The sequence below is a fragment of the Erythrolamprus reginae genome, chromosome 13 (assembly GCF_031021105.1).
Source record: "Erythrolamprus reginae isolate rEryReg1 chromosome 13, rEryReg1.hap1, whole genome shotgun sequence".
Taxonomy (NCBI): domain Eukaryota; kingdom Metazoa; phylum Chordata; class Lepidosauria; order Squamata; family Dipsadidae; genus Erythrolamprus; species Erythrolamprus reginae.
The window spans coordinates 7,318,908-7,341,107 of record NC_091962.1 but is presented as its reverse complement, the minus strand read 5'-3'; the positions used below and the strand labels follow the sequence as shown (position 1 = coordinate 7,341,107).

Sequence of the window (22,200 nt, the reverse complement as noted above, 5' to 3'; positions counted from 1 at the left end):
CTGAATACTAGTAAGACATTCCAGACAACTGTTTGTCCACAGTCGTATCTGGTCTGCTTTCCTGCCTAGGGCGGAGGGTCGGACTAGAAGACCTCTAGGCTCCTTCCGGGGTCTACAATTATATGGTTTTCTATAACCCCATCCCAACCCTTGGCAATCCCGTGTGAAAGGAAACACTCCCGCCTGGGTTTGGGGTTTTAGAGAGACAACCTTCGCTTTGCCAACTGGGCGCGCAAACGACACCACCTTAAGCCCTCCCGTAAACCACGACCGAACCAGCGTTTGACCACGATGCAGCCCAAAAAAGCCACGATGGATCAGAAAGTTTCTGAAGAAAAACTCCCCTCTGTGTGTGTGTGGTGTGTCTAGGGGGCGGGGTTTTGGAGAGGCGGTCCCTGATTGACCGCTGCCAGCTCGGATTGGCTGGGGCCCGGGGAGGGGCGGGGCTCCAGGGGTGGCCAGCGCTGGCCGGCGAGGCTTTTAATCTTTCTGCGGAGGAATTGGTCGTGGGAACGCGGCTCGTTTGGCTGGCTCCGCTTGGCTGGGTAAGTCCTTGCAGAAGGAACAAATGCAAAGTTGCATGCGCGGAAATGCCTTGTTTTTTGCTCCCTTTGCATTTCTTTATCTCTCTTTAATCCCCCCCCCGTTGGGAAGTAGAGAAAACGCACTCTTCCCATGCTCAGAGGCTCGGGGGGGGGCGCCTTGCTGGACTACCCCCCCCCGGTGGATCAATGCGATGCAATCCTATTTTTCCCCCACGTTTCTGGAGTTTGGGGTGCTCCGGACTTTGGTTCCCACGTTCCCGCGGGACGCAACGTGCGAACGCGAGCGGGAAGAAACACGGGTTTCGTCTGCCGCCTCTTGGGAAGGGAGTGAAACCCGCATTTTTTTGGCTTCTGGGACGCTCCCCCCCCCCTTTGAATTCAAACCATGCGTGCTTAAATTTCCGGGGGGGGATTTTGAAAAATCTGGGAGCCCCCGTCGCTAACCATGATTCAAAGTTTGCTTGGAGTGTTATTTTTTTTCCGGGTTTTTTTCTCTCTTTCCATTCCTCCTCTTTCGAGCTGGCTGGCTTTCTGTTATGTTGTAATAGTTTTTTATTATTTGCTCTGTGTTTCCGCAACTCGCACTCCACCCATGCAAACAAACAAACATCCAGCAAAAAACCCCTCAACAAACCTTCTTTTGAAGCCCAGCCCTTCGCCTCCCCTGACCCAGGCTGGATTCAATCTCCGTTCTCAAACCCAGGTTTCATGGGTTTACCCTTCGCCTCGTTGGGGGATTGACGCAAGCGAATGAACTTAAGTTTGCTGGAAACCGCTGTGGGCCGGTTTGTGAAGGTGGGAAGGGAGCGGAATCCTGGTTTAAAGAGGATCGTGTGAACCCAGCCCAGGTTTTGCCAATGGGTCTGGGGTCGTCTTGGTGTCCTTTCCCTGGTCCCACCACAGCGGGAGTGCCAACATTGGGCGCTGGTCCAAATTTGAGGAGGGGGAAGGATTGAAGATGGGCTGCTGAGGGTTTCAAAGGTCTTCCAGAGGTCTTTCCCTCCCCTCCACGACCCTCAGGGCTCTGTGTTGCTCTTCCCCCACCCCTGGTAGACTGCTTCTGGACCTGGAGGCTCCATTAAAGGCCTTAAAGAGCCATTGGGTAGGCTTCTCCTGTTTCCCCCCCCCTCCTCTCCTTGCCCCAAACGTTTCAACCTGTCCTCTTTCTCCCCCCAAAGCCGTAGATGTCATTGGAGAGGGGGGAAAAACTTGTGTTTGTGTGGTGTTTTGTGTGATGTGTGTGTGTTTTGTGTTAAGGGTGTTCTGAATCAGCCTTGTCTCCCCTCCTTATGTTTCAACCTGGCCTCTTTTTCCAAAGCTGTAGATATAATTGTAGAGAGAAAAACTATGTGTGGTTGTGTGTATGTGGTGGTGTGTTTTGAGTGTTGTTCTGTGTGTTCTATCTATCTATCTATCTATCTATCTATCTATCTATCCATCTATCTATCTCTATCATCTCTATCTATCCATCCATCCATCTATCTACCAATCTACCAATCTTATCTATCTATATATCTATCTAAGCTATCTATCTACCTACAAATCTTATCTATCTATCTACCTATCTATCTACCTACCTACCTATCTATCTATCTACCCACCTATCACCTATCTATATATCTATCTAAGCTATCTAAGCTATCTATCTACCTACAAATCTTATCTATCTATCTATCTATCTATCTATCTATCTATCTATCTATCTATCTATCTATCTACCCAGCTATCACCTATCTATCATATCTCTCTCTCTCTCTCTTTCTCTATCTATCTATCTATCTATCTATCTATCTACCAATCTTATCTATCTATATATCTATCTAAGCTATCTATCTACCTACAAATCTTATCTATCTATCTACCTATCTACCTACCTACCTACTTATCTATCTATCTATCTACCCACCTATCACCTATCTATCATATCTCTTTCTCTCTCTCTATCTCTCTATCTACCTAATCTATCTGTTGATTACATTAGACTTACTAGAGTTGGAAGGGACCTTGCAGGTCATCTAGTCCAACCTCCCACTCAAGCAGGAGTCCCTACACCCTTTCATGGCCATCCAATCTCCTCTGGAAGGTCTCAAGTGTTGGAGTCTCACAACTTTTGAAGGCAACTTCTGTTGCCTCGTGGATTGTTCTCACTGTCAGAAAATTTCCCCTTATTTCGAGGCCGAATCTATCTTATTAGATTTAGGGGCTGTGTTTTGTGTGTGTGTATTCTGAATCAGCCTTGGCCAACCTTTCAAACAACACCCCTCCTTCCAAATCTTGACCATTCTGGGAGCTGATAGTCGGGCATCCACAGAGGAGGTTCGATTGGAGAAAAACAATTCCAAATTAAAAGTCCAAAAATATTGTGGAGTGGATGGGTGGCTGTTTCCTGTTCCCTTTCCTATGTACAACGGGGAGTCCCCGATTTTAAAAAACACCACAGCGGAGCCCCAAACTTCCTGTGGTTGAGCAAGACATTGGTCAAGTTGAGTTGTGTGACTCATTTTAATGACTATCCCACCGCCGTTGTTAACCGAACCACTGCAAGTTGATGAGCTAGTCCCAAGGTTAGGGTTAGGGTTCTGACTCCTGTTGGAAGGTCGCAAAAGGGTGTCACGTCTCACACAAACACACAAAACACACATACACACCGGGACCCTTGTAGCCGTGGTAAATCTGAATTGCTAATTTTGATCCTGGAGATATTGCAAGGGTGAAAAACAGCCGTAACTCCCCCCCCCCCTTAGCGGTGCAGTCACTAAACAAACTCTTTGTAAGTCGAGGACATGAAATGAACAACATTTCTACAGCGGCAGAATTCTTATAAAGATGTGTTAAAACAAGATAATACCCATGCGGAAGCCATTGCAAGTAATCATTTTTACTCTGACCAGCCAGAGATAGCTTTACGTTTTTATAGGTAAGAAGATGGTAAATATATATCCCAGCGTCCAGAGTTGGTCTTCTCAGGGTCCTGTCAACCAGACAATATCGGTTGGCGGGGCCTAGGGGAAGAGCCTTCTCTGTGGGGGCCCCGCCCTCTGGAACCAGCTGCCACCCCAGAGATTCCCACCGCCCCCACCCTCCTTGCTTTCCGAAAAAGTTTGAAGACTCATCTTTGCCACCAGGCCTAGGGTCATTAATAATAATAATAATAATAATAATAATAATAATAATAATTTATTAGATTTTTAATTAGATCTTTCCCCCCCCCTAACCAACGAATGCGTTTAGAATAAATTGTTGATTGAGTGAATGTTAACTGAATCTTTAAATTTTGAGGATGTTTTAAAAAAATTTTTTAAATAATTATTAATTGGATCAAATTGTTTTATTGTGTATTCCTTGTTTGTTGTGAGTCCACGGACAGGGGGTGGCATACAAATCCAATTAGTAATAATAAATATTGTCCGTTGCCAAAAGCTTGGTACCCAAAGCCCAGAAAGAGCACTGTGCCCCCCCCCCGGCCCCCCCGAAATTCGGTGCAGGAAAACTCTAGAAAGCTCTTAACAAGCAGATATCATGTTGGGGTGTTTTTTTTTGCCAGAGCAAAAACAATGCTCAAAGAAAAGCAACCGGGGTGGTTTAAAAACACAGACAATATTTTAAAAAAAAATCCTCCACCCAGGCCTCTAGTTTTGGAAGCCGTGTTTCGCACCCGTTGCTATATTTGGGATGTGCAACAGCATCGGCAACCTGACAGCTCTGGGGGATTTTTTTTGAGGAAGGGGGGTGGGTCTGTATTGTTTTCCAGATGTTGTAACTCTGAGCCTTACGCAACAAGGGTGGAGTCTCCGTTTAAAGCCTGCTCTGAGCTTTCCAAACAGGGCCAAATAGTGTATCACACACACACACAATTGTGTGCGAGCGGCTTGACTCACATCCCAAGAACATGACGTCACGCCGAGTTTGGGGCAACCCCCCACTCATCTCCCACCCTGGTTTACCTCTGGTCGGCGACAACAAACCGCCTTCCTTCCCATTACACGCAGCGTGCAAAAGGTTCAGTGCAAACCTCTCTTTATAGTTTAAACGCCCCATTTATCCCATCCTGGTTTAAGCTCACTGGAGCTGCAATTAAGCCAGGCGTGGTGGCGACGGCGATGGTGGGCTAAATTGAAGAGCTTCCTAAAACGGGTAAGGAAATGTTGGGTGTGGGATAATTGAGGTTTGTTATTTTATTTTTTTTCCCCTAGAGCTGGATTTGGGATGGATTTGTGCTCAGGATTTAAATACGGATAAGATCTTAAATGAGAGAGGACTGGGTCGTCCTTGCAGGGCTGCGAAACGAGACGGTTTAAAAGCATTAACCAGCTTTAGTTGCCTTAGTTTACCACGGGGGCGAGCGGGCGGTGAGGCTAAGGGATAGTTCAATGCCAGTTGCCAATTTTGACGCATTTTGGGTTGTTTAGTCGAATGCCAGCACGCCAAAAGTTTAGGTTTTTCCCTCTTGCACAATAATGGATTGTGGTTTGTTCAAACCCTGGTTTGATTGGCTTGGCGATCAAAGCCACTTGCGAATTCCAGGCTTGTGATTTCAAATGCAAAAAAAACATAAAGTAGGAAATTGCTGAAAAGGGGATTTAGAAAGTCGTCTACTGAGCTACAGAAATACCCTGCTCAAAAAAATAAAGGGAACACTTAAAACAACAGAATAGAACTCCAAGTAAATCAAACTTCTGTGTAATCAAATGGTCCACTTAGGAAGCGACACGGATTGACAGTCAATTTCACCTGCTGTTGTGCACATTCAACTTTGTACACAGAACAAAGTATTCAATGGGAATACATTTCATTCATTCAGATCTAGGATGTGTTATTTTAGTGTTCCCTTTATTTTTTTGAGCAGGGTATAATTAAAACCATGTTTAGCTGTGATCCTGGCCGCGTTTACAATTTTTAGTGGGGGGGGGGAATCAGATGTGAAAAGTTTTTTTTACTGCTGTGTTACCAGATTTGCTGTGCTGGTTTGTTTAAAAACACAAAGTTGTATATATATAAATTTAGTATAAACAAATGCTTCCTGGTTTAGCTCAGAGGGTTGTATTAATCTGTCAGCCTGGGATTAGGTGGAATTGTGGGTTTGTGTATTTGTGGAATGAGGTTTTTAAGAGCCTGGCTTTAAAAAAAAAAGCCACTTCCCACCCTCAACTACCATCTGGCCCGAAAGTTCACAATTGAAAATTGCCTTGAGTTCTCTCTTTCATTCACATGCAGCTAGTCCTCTCACTTTTTGGGCAGAAGTTTTGGTGATGGTGGTGGTTTCTCCTCCATCACAAAATATACAATACAAAATACCTTTGGTGATTTGATTAGTACATCATATAAAATCACAAACACCCCCTCCCCCCCATTTAATGTCGGTATCAACAACCTTTTTTTTGTGTGCCTTCTAATTTTTTCATCTGGATTAACCAATTGTCTTCTAATTTATTTCACTATTAGGCCCCTTACCTTATAATTAAATTTTATTTTTAATATTTCTTCAAATATTTAATACAAATCAAAATCTTTCTAGCTTATTAAACATTAAGCCATAAGTGCCTTCTTCATTTCTTTATGCATTTTAATAAAGCTAAACACCCTTGTTTAACCTATTAATACTAAAAGTTAAGAAAAAATAAATATCTCCGGGACCGCCTTCTGCTGCACGAATCCCAGCGACCGGTTCGGTCCCACAGAGTTGGCCTTCTCCGGGTCCCGTCGATTAAACAATATTGTCTAGCGGGACCCAGGGGAAGAGCCTTCTCTGTGGCGGCTCCGACCCTCTGGAACCAGCTCCCCCCTGACATTAGGATTGCCCCCACCCTCCTTGCCTTTCGCAAACTCCTTAAAACCCACCTCTGCCGTCAGGCATGGGGGAACTGAAACATCTCCCCCTTGCCCATGTTGTTTTGGTGTTAGATTGATTGTGTGCTTGTTTTTTTAATATTCTGGGGTTGTTGTTGTTCTTGTTGTTGTTGTTTTTAATGAATTTTTTAGCTTAAAATTGTAATTGGATTGGTGGGTATTGGATTTGTTATTATGTATTGTTTTTACCTTGTTGTGAGCCGCCCCGAGTTTTCGGAGAGGGGCGGCATATAAATCCAATAAATCTAATCTAATCTAATCTAAAATAAAATAATAGTTACAAAAAAAGACAAATTTAAAAAACAAGCCAAATTCAATCTTTTCTCATCTTCCTCTTAATATTGTCTATTTGTCTACTTCCAAATCTTTAATCAGAACCTATCACTTTTTTAAAACAGCTGATCTCTTTGCTTACTATAAATCATATTAATTAACCCCACTTAATACACTAAACCAGAATAGTAAAGCCTGAAACCATCAAATTACTTAGTCAAAGCTACACAAATCACCTTAATATATTTCATTTATTTTAACGTTTAGTCGCTGGATTTTGATTGCACGACGGTCGTAAGGGTGAGGACTGGTTGCGAATCAGTGCCGTTGCAACTTTGAATGGTCGCTAAATGAATACGGTTGTAAGTTTACAAACGGGGCCACGATTTTTGATGTTCCTGTTTCAAGCAAAAAAAACAAAACCCCACACTCATTGGGTAAAATCCTCCAGGTAATTCTCCAGGTCCTGTCAACTAGACAATTTTGTTTGGTGGGGCCCAGGAGAAGAGCCTTCTCTGTGGAGGCCCCGGCCCTCTGGAATCAGTTGCCCCCAGAGATTCGCACTGCCCCCCCCTTCGCCTTTTGTAAAAACCTGAAAACTTAGTATGTTCACGGTTGTAATGTTTACCCTTTTATATAATATTTTAAATTAACTATTTATGTTTTATTTTATTTATTTGTTTATTAATTGGACTTACATGCCGCCCCGCTCTCCATGGACTCAGGGAGGCTCACAACATTTAAATAAAAAAACACAGTATATAAAACATATCTAAATCCCATTAACATAATGAATTTAAAATATTTTTAAAAGCTATACATTTTTTTTAAAATCAAACACTCAGATATATACTACAAACATCCTACACCTATTGACACCAAGCCTGGCGGCATAAATACGTTTTCAAATTCTTACAAAAGGCGAGGAGGGTGGGGGCAGTGCGAATCTCCATGGGGAGCTGATTTCAGACGGCCGGGGCCCCCACAGAGAAGGCTCTTCCCCAAGGACCCGCCAAGCGACATTGTCTAGTTGATGGGACTTGGAGACTCTATGGGACCTAAACAGACGCTGGATTAATTGGATGTAGCTGTAGTATTGTATACTGTTTGGTTATTGATATGTTGTGAGCTGCCCCAAGTCCATGGAGAAAAGCGACATGTAAGTCCAACAAATAAATAGAAACATAGAAGATTGACAGCAGAAAAAGACCTCATGGTCCACGTAAATTAATACTGTATAGAAAATAATAGTTTGAAAGCTGTAGTGGCAATGCCAAAATGTAGGTTGGCAAATTTATGTTTTATTTATGTTTTTTTTGTTTTTTGTCTTTGTTCTGTATTTGTCTTGTCTAATAATTAATAAAGATTTTTTAAAATAATAATAACCAATACAAAAAAAATACAAAGTTGGTTATGTAGTGATCCGTTGAATGGCTGCAGTGCATAAAATTCCAAGGTTAATTACAGCCATAAAGTCGAGGACTACCTATAGGGGGTGGACACAAAAATGGAAACACTTGACTTTTAGGCATCATAATGTTTGAACATGTTCAAATCAATCAAAACTTGACATATTTTAATGTTTTTTTTTAAATTCTGTTATTTGATATGTTTTTATAAACTACCTTTTTTTTTTTAACATAAATTTAAGGAAATTGGTTATAACCTTCTAGAAATGGCAGAGCTCTCAGACTTTCAAAGAGGCCAAATTGTTGGTGCTCGAATGGCAGGCGCTAGTGTCACAGAAAGTGCCCGAATGTTTGGCGTTTCAAGAGGTCATGTCTCAAAAAGTAATGACTTGCTTTTGAAACAGAAGGGAAAAACGTCCTCAGCCAAGCACAGGTCTGGTCGAAAGTCGAAGTTGTCTGAGTGCAACTAAAATGAATTGCAAGACCGCAGCTCCTAAAATCACTGCAGAGCTCAATAGACACGTACAGAACCCAGTTTCCACAAAAACAGTTCGAAGGGAAACATAGAAGTCTGACGGCAGAAAAAGACCTCATGGTCCATCTAGTCTGCCCTTACACTATTTTCTGTATTTTATCTTAGGATGGATATATGTTTATCCCAGGCATGTTTAAATTCAGTTACTGTGGATTTATCTACCACGTCTGCTGGAAGTTTGTTCCAAGGATCTACTACTCTTTCAGTGAAATAATATTTCCTTCCGTTGCTTTTGATCTTTCCCCCAACTAACTTCAGATTGTGTCCCCTTGTTCTTGTGTTCACTTTCCTATTAAAAACACTTCCGTCCTGGACCTTATTTAACCCTTTAATATATTTAAATGTTTCGATCATGTCCCCCCTTTTCCTTCTGTCCTCCAGACTATACAGATTGAGTTCATGAAGTCTTTCCTGATACGTTTTATGCTGAAGACCTTCCACCATTCTTGTAGCCCGTCTTTGGACCCGTTCAATTTTGTCAATCTCTTTTTGTAGGTGAGGTCTCCAGAACTGAACACAGTATTATTCCAAATGGGGTCTCACCAGCGCTCTATACAGCGGGATCACAATCTCCCTCTTCCTGCTTGTTATACCTCTAGCTATGCAGCCAAGCAACCTACTTCACAAATCTGAGCTTCACAAATCTGGATTCCACGGAAGAGCTGCAAGGTGTTTCCATCTTTTTGTCCACCCCCTGTAGAATAGCAGTGGAAAAACCCCTCCATATAATTTGCTCTACGTATGGTCTTTGCCTGGGTCATAGGAGGAAGGTTGAGTTGGTTTTTGCAGGGCAGCTGCTTGTAAAAAAAAAGTTTGGGCGTTTCTCCGAATTGCACAGAAACGGCTGGAAAAATTAACCTGGCACGTAGGGTGAAGCTGGCAGGCTGCCCGGGCCGGTTCTAGTTTGGCCCGGATTCTTTTATAAGCAGAATGACTTTTGCTGTTTTAGCAAGGAAGGAGGAGGGGGAAAAAGGTGGTTTTGTAAGGTTCAAAACAAACGATTATAATCTGAGCATTTATAGCTGTAGGGGAGAGGTCAGAAGGGAACGAGATGGATGGATGGAAGGAGTTTGGAGGGAGGGAGGAAAGAGTGGAGGGAAATAGGGGGAAAAGAAAGAGAGGGAGGAAGGAGAAAAGGAAGGAAAGAAAATAAAAGGAGGGGAAAAAATAAAGAGGGAAGGGAGGTCAGTGAGAGGAAGGGAGAGAAGGAAAGAATAGAAAGAGATGGTGGGGAATAGGGAAAAGAGGGAGGAAGGAAAGAAAAGGGAAGGAAAAATAAAAGAAGGAAGGAAGGGTAGTGAGAGAAAGGAAGAGATAGAAAGAGATGGACATAGGAAAAAGAAGGGGAGTGGGGGAGGAAGGAAGGAGAGAAGAGAGGAAGGAAAGATAAAAGGAAGAAAAAATAAAGTTGGAAGGAACAAAGATTAGTGAGAAGGAAGGGAGAGAAGGAAAGAATAGAAAGAGATGGAGGGGAATAGGGAAAAGAGGGAGGAAGGAAAGAAAATGGAAAATAAAATAAAAGAAGGAAGGAAGGTTAGTGAGAGAAAGGAAGAGATAGAAAGAGATGGAAATAGGAAAAAGAAGGGGAGCGGAGGAAGAAGGAAGGAAGGAGAGAAGAGAGGAAGGAAAGAAAAAAGGGAGAAAAAATAAAAGAAGTAAGGAAGGTTAGTGAGAGAAAGGAAGAGATAGAAAGAGATGGAAATAAGAAAAAGAAGGAGCGGAGGAGGAAGGAAGGAAGGAGAGAAGAGAGGAAGGAAAGAAAAAAGGGAGAAAAAATAAAGATGGAAGGAACAAAGATTAGGGAGAGAAGGAAAGAATAGAAAGAGATGGAGGGAAATAGGGAAAAGAGTGGGGGAAGGAAGGAGAGAAGAGAGGAAGGAGAGAAAAGGAAGGGAAAATAAAGACGGAAAGAAGGTTAGTGGGAGGAAAGGAGCGAAAAGAAAGGACGAGAAAAGAAAAAAATGGGATGAATAGAAGGGAGATGGAAGGAAAGAAAAAATGAAGGAATAAATAAAGATTGGAGGGAAGGAAGGAAATAAAGACAGGTGGATGAGAAGAAGGAAGGAGGGAAGATAAAAGGAAACAATAAGGAAGGAAAAATAACGGGAGGAAGATATAATGAGAAGGAGGGAAGGCTGGTTGAAGAATTCTGGGAATTAAAGTCCACCCAGCTTAAAAATAGCCAAAATTGAGAAACGGTGGTGTGGCCAGCCAAAATTGCAGAGGTGACCAGCTGGACCTCAAGCCTTGCTGGAGGCCCAGTCAATTCAGCCCTGGGCACCAACCTCTTCCAAAACAGAATAATGAAGAGATCCAACCTTTGGGTGCTGAGCAACAGGTTATAATTTCATCCATAGATGTTTTCAAACTTATTAGTTGAAATAAAGTTCACTTCTTCCGGAAGCAGCAGACAATAAAGGAAGGATTTTAATTACATTTAATTAAAAAGGTTTCATGAAAGAAAGGGTTCAATTAACTATTTAAAGCACAGGGGTTACCTTTCTGGGTCAATTGCAGCTGGTTTGTGTTGTGTGTGCAAACATAAGACCGACACATACGTACACAACTTGTTTGTATATTATTATTATTATTATTATTAATTACATTTGTATGCCGCCCCTCTCCGTAGACTCGGGGCGGCTCACAACAATAACAAGAACAATGTAAAAAACAAATCTAATAATTTTAAAAACACTAAAAACCCCATTATTAAAAGCAAACACACACACAAACATTCCATGTATAAACTGTATAGGGCCGGGGGAGATGTGTCAGTTCCCCCATGCCTGACGACAAAGATGGGTCTTAAGAGCTTTACGAAAGGCAAGGAGGGTGGGGGCAACTCTGATATCTGGGGGGAGTTGGTTCCAAAGGGCCGGGGCCACCACAGAGAAGGCTCTTCCCCTGGGTCCCGCCAAACGACATTGTTTAGTTGACGGGACCCGGAGAAGGCAAAACTCTGTGGGACCTAACTGGTCGCTGGGATTCGTGCGGCAGAAGGCGGTCCCGGAGATATTCTGGTCCGGTGCCATGAAGGGCTTTATAGGTCATAACCATATGCGTGTGTGTTTGTGTATACACACATTTTTATATATGAAAATTTTAAAAAAAATGATAGGCAGGCAGGACAAATAGGCAAAGGAAAATAGAAACGAAAGAAAGAAATAGAAAAAAAAATATTTTGAGCTTCTTTACAGCCATTGTGTACTTTGTACTTTATTGTTACAGCAAAATTCTTGTTGTCAAAATTGCCAATCATAAATCCGTATGGAATTCGTAGTCAGCAATAACTGGAGATAAACTCACCTTTTCTCCAATCTCACAGACCAATTGAACCATCTCAAAAGAGAAAATGAAATAACAGAGTTGGAAGGGACCCAAGAGGTCATCTAGTCCACCCAATCCAACCCTTGGACTAGATATGATCTCTTGGGTCCCTTCCAACTCTGTTATTTCATTTTCTCTTTTGCTGACCCCTAAGTAATCATTGTTCCCCCAAAATTCCTCCATCGTGCATGTTGTCGAATCTTTCCAATCACAGCTGGCTTCTCATGAGCTTAAGGAAACCAAGTGCAGACCCCCAAATTAACCACTTTTGGACCCCAGTATTTTTAAATGTGCCGCAATAGCTTGGCGGTTAAAGATACAGTGGTACCTCTACCTAAGACCCCGCGACATTGTCATCGTCTTTGACCATGGTCGTAAGTGTGAAAAACGGTCACGAAATCACTTTTTTTTCCAGGGACGTTCTGACTTTGAGCACTCTCATAAGTTGACTTATCTGTTACTAACATCCCAAGCATACAAACATTTAGAATAGAATAGAATAGAATAGAAAGGGGCGGCATACAAATCTAATAAATTATTATTATTATTATTATTATTATTATTATTATTATTATTGAATGGAATAGAATAGAATAGAGAGGGGCGGCATACAAATCTAATAAATTATTATTATTATTTCTTATTATTATTATTATTATAGAATATAATGGAGAAGGGTGACATACAAATCTAAATTATTATTATTATTATTATTATTATTGAATGGAATAGAATAGAATAGAGAGGGGCGGCATACAAATCTAATAAATTATTATTATTATTTCTTATTATTATTATTATTATAGAATATAATGGAGAAGGGTGTCATACAAATCTAAATTATTATTATTATTATTATTATTATTATAGAATATAATAGAGAAGGGTGTCATACAAATCTAAATTATTATTATTATTATTATTATTATTATTATTATTGAATAGAATAGAATAGAATAATTATCATTATTAATGATAATTTATTAGATTTGTATGCCGCCCTTCTCCGAAGACTCGGAGCGGCTCACAACAGTAATACAAAATACAAATCCAATGTTAAAAGCAAAAACAGTTTTAAAACCCTTAATTAAAAACAATCATACAACCCAAACAAAACCATACAATAATAAAACGGAGCCGCCGAGGGGAATTAATTTCCTCATGCCTGGCGACAAAGGTGGGTTTTTAGGAGTTTACAAAAGGCAAGGAGGGTGGGGGCAGTTCTAATCTCTGGGGGGAGTTGATTCCAGAGGGTTGGGGCCACCACAGAGAAGGCTCTTCCCCTGGGTCCCGCCAGATGACATTGTTTTGTTGACGGGACCCATAGAATAGAATAGGATTCTTTATCGGCCAAATGTGATTGGACACACAAGGAATTTTGTCTTTGGTGCAGATGCTCTCAGTGTACATAAAAAAAATATACATTTGTCAAGAATCGTAAGGTATGACATTTACGGATTGTCATGGGGTCAAATAAGCAAAGAGGAAACAACCAATATTAATAAAAATATTAGGATACAAGCAACAAGTTACTGTCATACAGTCCTAAGTGGGAGGAAACGGGTGATAGGAATGATGAGAAAAAACTAGTAAAAATAGAAGTGCAGACTTAGTAAAAAGTCTGACAGTGTTGAGGGAATTACCGTATTTGTTTAGCAGAGTGATGGCGTTCGGGGGAAAACTGTTCTTGTGTCTAGTTATCATGGTGTGCGGTGCTCTGTAGCGACGTTTTGAGGGTAGGAGTTGAAACAGTTTGTGTCCAGGATGCGAGGGGTCAGTAAATATTTTCCCCGCCGTCTTTTTGACTCGTGCAGTCTACAGGTCCTCAGTGGAAGGCAGGTTGGCAGCCATTGTTTTTTCTGCAGTTCTGATTCTCCTCTGAAGTCTGTGTCGGTCTTGTTGGGTTGCAGAACCGAACCAGACAGTAATAGAGGTGCAGATGACAGACTCAATGATTCCTCTGTAGAACTGGATCCGCAGCTCCTTGGGCAGTTTGAGGTTCCTGCACAAATTTCACTGCGCACAACATGTGTGTGAGGCGGGCTAAGTGGCAAAGGATGTTGTGAAGGGCAACGGGCCACCCAGGAAGATGGCTCAGAACTGAGTCAACCTAATGATAACTACAGGTAAAGAAAGCCTGTAATTATCTTGGTTAAAAGCAGAGGGGGGAAAATAGGACTGGACAGGTCAGTTCAGGGTTTTTACAGGTGAGTAAAGCAAAATAATAATTGTTTTTGTGATTAATAGAAACATAGAAGATTGACGGCAGAAAAAGACCTCCTGGTCCATCTAGTCTGCCCTTATACTATTTCCTGTATTTTATCTTAGGATGGGATCTATGTTTATCCCAGGCAGGTTTAAAACTCAGTTCCTGTGGATTTACCAACCATGTCTGCTGGAAGTTTGTTCCAAGCATCTACTGCTCGTTCAGTCAAATAATATTTTCTCACGTTGCTTCTGATCTTTCCCCCAACTAACCTCAGATTGTGCCCCCTTGTTCTTGGGTTCACTGTCCTATTAAAAGTAGGGTGTAGCTTTGCTAATTCATCAAAGAGTCCCTTTTGAAGAAATTCAAATTCAAAGGGATAAAGATGGGAGAACGTTATTTGCTAAAGGGAAAATGAATCAAAAGAAGATAACATTTGCAGTAATCTACGCTCCAAATGTGAATCCAAAACAATTTATAATAAATACTAAAAGGAAATTAGATAATTTTGGGGAGGGCACAGTGTTTTTGGCAGGGGATTTTAATATCCAATTAACCGCAGGAAAAGGGAATAAAAAAATGTTGCATTTAAACAAACATAATATGGTGGAGCTCCATGTAGATTTACCAAATAGAAGTACATATTATTCAGCAAGACATAATAAATTTAGTTGCATAGATTATATATTAATGAATAAAGTGGGAAATATACCTCTCAAGAAGATAGAAATAAAAAGTATTTGGTTATCGGGTTCACTTTCCTATTCAAAACACTTCCCTCCTGAACCTTATTTTACCCTTTCACACATTTTAAATCTTTCGATCATGTCCCCCCTTTCCCTTCTGTCCTCCACACTAGACAGATGGAGTTCATTAAAGTCTTTCCTGATCATTTTGATGCTTTAAGACCTTCCACCCTTTTTGTAGCCCATCTTCAAACCGTTCAATTTGATCAATATCTTTTTGTTTACTTTAATTCAGAACAAAAATTACAAGCAGTCCTCGACTTGTGACCGTTTCCTTCCACTGCTGTTCCGAGTTGCAACGGGGCATGGAACTGGTCCTCGCTGCTTCTGACCATTGCAATATCTCAGGGTCGCGTAATCACCATGGGCGACCTTCCCAGCTCTGGTTTCTGTGTGACGTCTCGCTTAACGACCATGGTTTTGCTGAACGTCCATGGCAAAAAAAAAGAAGACACAGTCAACATGATAGCATTTATAAATACAAGCCAGTTGCCAAGTATCCCAATTTTGATTACGTCACAGGGATGGTACAAGGGCTGTAAGTGTGAAAAATGGGCCATGTTGCTGCCCCCCCCAGTTCCATTGGAAGTTCAAACAGTCACTAAATGAAGGGTTATAAGTCAAGGACTATGCGTATCTATCTATCTATCATCTCTATCAATCTGTCTGTCAATATATCTGTCTGTCTGTCTATCTTGCCTATGTAGGCCCCTTGCCTATGTAGTTTTATGTATGTTATGTTTGTGTGTATGGTTTTTAAATAATGGGGCTTTTAGATTTTTAATGTTAGATTTGTTATTTTAGACTTTTAATATTAGATTTGTCACTGTATATTGTTTTATCACTGTTGGGAGCCGCTCCAAGTCTGCGGAGAGGGGCAGCATACAAATCTAATTAATAATAATAATAATAATAATAATAATAATAATAATAACAACAACAACAAAAATAATAATGTCTGCCTGCCTACCTACCTACCTACCTATCTATCTATCTATCTATCTATCTATCTATCTATCTATCTATCTATCTATCAACCTACCTATCTACCTATCTATCTATCAACCTACCTACCTACCTATCTATCTATCAACCTACCTATCTACCTACCTATATCTATCTATCTATCTATCTATCTATCTATCAACCTACCTATCTACCTACCTATCTATCTATCTATCTATCTATCTATCTATCTATCTATCTATCTATCTATCAACCTACCTATCTATCTATCTATCAACCTACCTACATACCTACCTATCTACCTACCTATATCTATCTATCTATCAACCTACCTACCTATCTATATCAACCTATCTATCTCTATCTATCTACCTACCTACCTACCTATCTCTATCTATCTACCTACCTACCTACCTATCTCTGTGATCCACCCTAACTTTGGTGACGGAAATAGTTTTGTGGAAGGGCCTTTTGGTGACGTGGTAGGTGTGGGAAAAAAAGCATTGTGAAGCGGAGCGAGGAAAGGCTACAGTAGAACAATCAGATAAGAGAGGGCATTGCCCTCAACTGTACAATGGGTGGAGAAAGAGACCCTCCCTAACTTCTCAAGAAGTAAAAGAAACAGCAGGAAGTTCTTACTTTTACCCTAGCAAGATTCTGTTAACGTAGCCAGGCAATAAAATGGAATTGGCTCACCTGATCGTATTTTCTTACCTGAGAAAGCTGATATTTGCACAGATTTTCTCTCCCTCCCTCTCTCTATCTATTTCTTTCTATCTATCTATCTATCTATCTATCTATCTATCTATCCATCTATCTAATCTATCTATCTATCTATCTATCTAGCCGCCCCGAGTTTTCGGAGAGGGGCGGCATATAAATCCAATAAATCTAATCTAATCTACCTACCTACCCATCTATCTATCTATCTATCTACCTATCTATCTTCTATCATCAATGTATCATCTATCAATATCAATCTACTATCTTTCATCTACATACCTACCTACCTATCATCTATGTATGTATGTATGTATCCATCCATCCATCCATCCATCCATCCATCCATCCATCTATCTATCTATCTATCTATCTATCTATCTATCATCTCTCTATCTATCTATCTATCTATCTATCTATCTATCTATCATCTATATCTACCTACCTACCTATCTATCCATCCACCCATCCATCCATGGTATCTATGTTATCCATCCATCCATCATCTATCTATGTTATCCATCTATCTATCTATCATCATCTCTCTATCTCTCAATCATCTATGTCTACCTACCTATTTACCTATCCATCCATCCATCCATCCATCTAATCTATCTATCTATCTATCTATCTATCTATCATCTCTCTCTCTCTTTATCTATCTATCTATCTATGTCTCTATCACCTATATCTACCCACCCACCCATCTATCATCTATCTATCTATCTATCTATCTATCTATCTATCTATCTATCTATCTATCTATCTATCTATCTATCTATCAACCTATCTATCTATCTATCTATCTATCTATCTATCTATCTATCTATCTATCTAATCTATTCTTCTGTCTCAGATCTGTGAGGTGGGTCAGGCTGAGACCGAAGGGCCGACTAAGAACAGTTCTGGTTTCAGTTCTATTTTTTGTTTTGTGATTTCAATTGTCCATCTCTGAATTGCTCTTCCCATATTTCTTGACCTCTGGGCATGTTCTACCACATGTGCTAACACGTCCCCAACTCTTGGTTACATTTCCAACATTTTGCAAGACAGGTTGGAAGAAATTTTTCTGCCAATTTGTCGGGGGGCGAGTGCCATCTGTGAAACGTTTTGTAAATATTTTCTTTCTGTTGTGATTCAGCCTGAGGCTGCTCAGGGACCAGCTGTGTCTCTGCTGGCTCCATGCCCGGAGGAGGATGACAGTGCAGAGGAGGGGGCTGAACAGTCGGATGGGGGAGAAGAGAGTCAGGAATGGGATGAAGGAGAACAGCATGAGAGCCCCGGGTGGGGTGGGGGGGTGTCTCCCCAGCCAGTAGCTTGGAGTCATTAGGTGATAACGCACAAGCTGTCATTGACATCAGACAGAGACGTTCACAGCAACAAAAGGAACAGTTAAAGAGATATTATCACTATTGAATTAGAAGCAGCTGGGTTTGGGTGTGGTCCTCATCAGCAGGGTTTAAAAGGCAGGCAAGGCCTTGAAGCCATGTGGAGTGTTATCAATTGGAGTTGCGGTGACCTGTTTTGATTCTCAGCGTCTCTGATCTTGGCTTGTGGCCTCGCAGTCTGGAAGACTCGTGGGAGGCGTCTGTTTGCTATCTACAGCTTCGTCTAGGCAGCAAGAATCTGGTATTGCTTCATGGACTATTCCCTTCGTGTATATATTTGAAGTTCCAGCGTTTTTCCTGTTTGTAAGGACATTTTCTGTTACCTGTGTTTTCCTTGAATTATATAAACTGCCTTTGCCTTTTACCAGTGTGTCTGGCTTCTCTTTTTGGGTTGGTCTTGGCTTCTGGAGTGACCCAGACAGAACACTTTCTATGATGATGATGATGCCACGGTGAATTTATAATTTTGGTCCTATATTTCCCCCCCAGTGTTCCAATTCGATTGTATAGCCAAAATTTAGCACCCATGTCATTGTCATTTTTTTAAACTCTCTTTTCCCCCCCTCCCTCTTTAGTTCCTTGTACGTGGATGAGATGATGGGATTCGGCTGAAATCCGACCAAGTTCTGTTTCTGTTATTTTGAACACGAGAACAAGCGTGGTGGATCTGCAGACTATCAGAATAGTGCTCAGGTGTTGCTGCTGAGTGTCACACCTGTGGATCTACAAGGCAAGAAACCCCCCCCCCCCTCAGAAGAGACCCTCTGCGCAGAGTAGATTTGGGGAAATTGGTTTTTTCCAAGGTGAGTTTTGCTTGCATTTTTATTTTGTTTGTTTGCATTCTGCCTTTATTGTTTTGGCCAATGAGTTCAAACGATGCCAACGCATCTTCCTCCTCCTGTTTTCCCCACGACAACCCTGTGAGGTGTGTTGGGCTTAGAGAAAACCGGTACAAAGTCAGCCAAGTGGCTTTTACACCTAAGGGGTCTCCTGGTGATTGGCTCAGCCAACTGCATTTCACAGTTGAGGGAGGACTAGAACTCACCGTCTCGTGGTGATTGGCTCAAAATCAGCCAATTGGGTTTCGCGGCTGAAACAGGACTAGAACTCACTGTCTCCTGGTGATTGGGCTAAGACCGGGCCCCCAAAACTTGGCAACTTTAAGACTTGTGGACTCCACAAGTCTTAAAGTTAGCCAGGTTTGAAGACCTCTGGACTAAGAGGCCACCCAGTTTGCTTTCATACCTAAGATGGGACTAGAATTCACCATCTCCTGGGGATTGGCCCAAAGTCACCCAGTTTTAATGTCTAAATTGGGACTAGAGCTCCCAGTCTCCTGGTGAGCGACCTAAGAAGTCACCCAGTTTGCTTTCATGCCTAAGATGGGACTAGAATTCACCATCTCCTGGTGATTGCCCCAAAATTACCCATCTGGCTTTCATCCCTAAGGTGGGACTAGAACTCACCGTCTCCTGATTTCTACCTTGGAGCCTTAACCATTAAACTTAAATGTGTCGGGATCCAGCTGGGACACATAAATCTCGCCCTTGTCTTTCCAACTGCTCACTCGATTAGCTTCTGACGGCCCAACCTGACTCTTGAATCCTCCATTTTCTTCTCACCTCTTTTCTAGTGCTGGGCAAGATGGCCGCCACCAAAGTGCCCATCTACCTGAAGCGAGGGAGCCGCCGAGGGAAAAAGGAGAAACTGCGTGACATTCTCTCCTCCGAGATGATTAGCCCTCCCCTGGGAGATTTCCGGCACACGATCCACATCGGGAACCAGGGGGAAGGCGATATGTTCGGGGACATCTCTTTCCTCCAAGGCAAGTTCCATCTCCTGCCCAGATCGGACAAGGCGGCGCCCTTCGAGTTCTCACGGACTTCGGCACTGTCCAGGTACGAGCCGCTATCGTTGGACATCCCTTCGCCGCTGCTCAAGAACGCCATTTCTCTACCCATCATCGGCGGCCTGCAGGCGCTGACCTTACCTTCTGCCCAAGCTCCGCCCAAGCCGCCCCGTCTTCACTTGGATGACAAGGACCATGCTGCTCCACCGGCGGAAGTCTACGCTCAACGTCTGGCTAACAACGGCTGGGCTTCTGAAGCCCTCGAGGACCCCAAGCCCCTCTCCCCTCCCTTCTTACCCCATGCCGGGTCCCTCCTCTCCCTTCACGTAGATCTGGGACCCTCCATTATGGATGACGTTCTGGGGGTCATGGAGAAGCACCACACCGTGGACACAGAGGTGAAGGACACTGGCAGGCAGGAGATCCTGACATGAGAGTCGGTCTGCGAACGGACACCTAAAAAACAAGGCAATTTGCGGAAGAGGGGTATTCTTGTTGACTGGGCTCTGTGGAGTGGACGTTGGGGATTTCTGTGTGTACGTGTGAGGAAAGATGCAACTTAGAGCAATGTTTCCCAACCTTTTTTGAGCCGCGGCACATTATTCACATTTACAAAATCCTGGGGAACATTGAGCGGGATGGGGGAGCTAAAAAAAGTTTGGACAAAAAAAATCTCTCTCTTCCTCCCTTTCGCTCTATTTCTCTCTCTCTCCCTCTTTCTCTTCCTTCCTTTCTTTCGCTCTCTCTCTCCATCCCTCTTTGTTTCTCCCTTCCTTCCTCTCTTTTTTGCTCTCTTTCTCTCTCCCTCCTTCCCCCCTCTTTTTCTCTCTCTCTTGCTTTCTCTCTCTCTCTCTCTTTCTCTCTCCCTCCTCTCTCTCCCTCTCTCTTTCTCTCTCTCTTTCTTACTATCTCTCTTTCGCTCTCTTTTTTTGCTTTCTCTCTCTTTCTCTCTCTCCCTCTCTCTTTCTCTCTCTCCCTCTCTTTCTCTTGCTATTTCTTTCTTTCTTTCTCTCTCTCTCTCTTTCTTGTACACCACGCTGCAGCAGAAGCATTGGGCAGTAGCCGTGGGGCGGCGGCAGGGTGGTCAGCTGTGAGGCGGAGCTCCGGAAAGTTGCGAGACCAGAAGCTGAGCTTCCTTCTTCGCAGTACACCTGACCATGTCTCGCGGCACACTAGTATGCCACGGCACACTGGTTGGGAAACACTGACTTAGAGCATCCTCGCTTCCAATCTCCATTAATTTAACTTTGATGCATCGTTCGTCACAACTCCTGAGGTTGACTCTGGCACTTTGGGCACAACAACCTTCCCCTAAAAAGCTTTCTTGCCCTCCTCCAGCATAGGTGTGCTAGAAGAGGAAGGAGCATGGGAGATATACTCTGCAGTTCCACCATACCTGGAAACAGGTTCCTTCTTCATCATCACCAAGGAGTACGATTTATGAATGGTACGCTTGTTCCCGGCCTTTCCACGAACTCACTTTTGATGCATCCCAACGCCTGATGTTGACGCTTGCAACAATCTTCAGCTAAACTTCTTTTGTTGCCCTCCTCCGTCACGACTGCTGGCTTGCTGGAAGAGGAGGGGGAGCATGGGAGATGTAGTCCATCGTTCCACCAAACCCGGAAACGTCTTCCTTCTTCGCCGCTGCCATGCCACCTAATCCTGCGCCAAAATTTTTCTAATTATTGACACATCGCCCTTTACTAAAGATAAAGAAGGAGTACGGGCAGTGGCGGGCAGCCACTTACCTCGCTACCTGGACAATCTTTGGCGGCCGGAGTGGCCGCGCGCACTCAAAACAGGTGTGCGCCTGCCCTCCGTGCAAGATTTGGCTTTTGCACACGTGCATCTCATGAGATTTTGGCTACTTTCGCCAATATTTTTGCTTCCGCGCATGCGCAGAAGCGAAAAGCGGCAAAATAACCGACAAAATCTTGCAAGATTTCAGCCACATTTGGTTTTTATGTTGTTTTTATTATTGTTGTTAGCCGCCCCGAGTCTACGGAGAGGGGCGGCTACAAATTAAATTAATTATTATCATTATTTTTGCTAGTATTTTTACTTCTGCGTATGCGCAAAAGCAAAAAAAACTGCCAGTTTTTGCTGGAAATCTGGAATGGCCGTGCCGTTCCCGGGCCGTTTCCGCTACCCGGACGGTGCCCCCCCCCCCCCCACGTGGGGGGAGTAGCCCACGACTGAGTACGGGGGAAAAACAAAAATCTTAGCAGCCCAAAGTTGTGTGGATTGTACTTTTCTTTTGTGAAATGGGTTAAGGTTGGGAATTAGGTTAATGTTGGCTCCGTTGCCTAGGGTTGTTAATCGGCCCTGCGAAAGCCGTGTGACGCACCGAGAGCCATCTGTGTTGCAATGCAAACAAGAGTCAGAA

The 22,200-nt window shown here is 42.6% G+C and overlaps 1 protein-coding gene across 2 annotated transcripts; it reads left to right on the top strand.

Annotated features, from left to right (window-relative positions):
* The first annotated feature begins 459 nt into the window (after positions 1 to 459).
* Positions 460 to 21,857, top strand: CDC42EP2 (CDC42 effector protein 2). 2 transcript variants are annotated; one of them, XM_070766360.1, is made up of 3 exons: positions 460 to 545; positions 18,656 to 18,765; positions 19,596 to 21,857. In XM_070766360.1, exon 3 carries the CDS (start codon positions 19,607 to 19,609, stop codon positions 20,243 to 20,245), a length of 639 nt encoding a protein of 212 aa, XP_070622461.1. In that variant the 5' UTR covers positions 460 to 545; positions 18,656 to 18,765; positions 19,596 to 19,606; the 3' UTR covers positions 20,246 to 21,857. The 2 variants fall into 2 exon arrangements, with proteins under 2 accessions (XP_070622461.1, XP_070622460.1); XM_070766359.1 differs by having other exon boundaries at positions 490 to 545; positions 18,538 to 18,765.
* The last annotated feature ends 343 nt before the right edge of the window (positions 21,858 to 22,200 follow it).

Bases quoted from the DNA above. Each gene is read 5' to 3' on its own strand.
- CDC42EP2 (XM_070766360.1), top strand. From the start codon at position 19,607: ATGGCCGCCACCAAAGTGCCCATCTACCTGAAGCGAGGGAGCCGCCGA.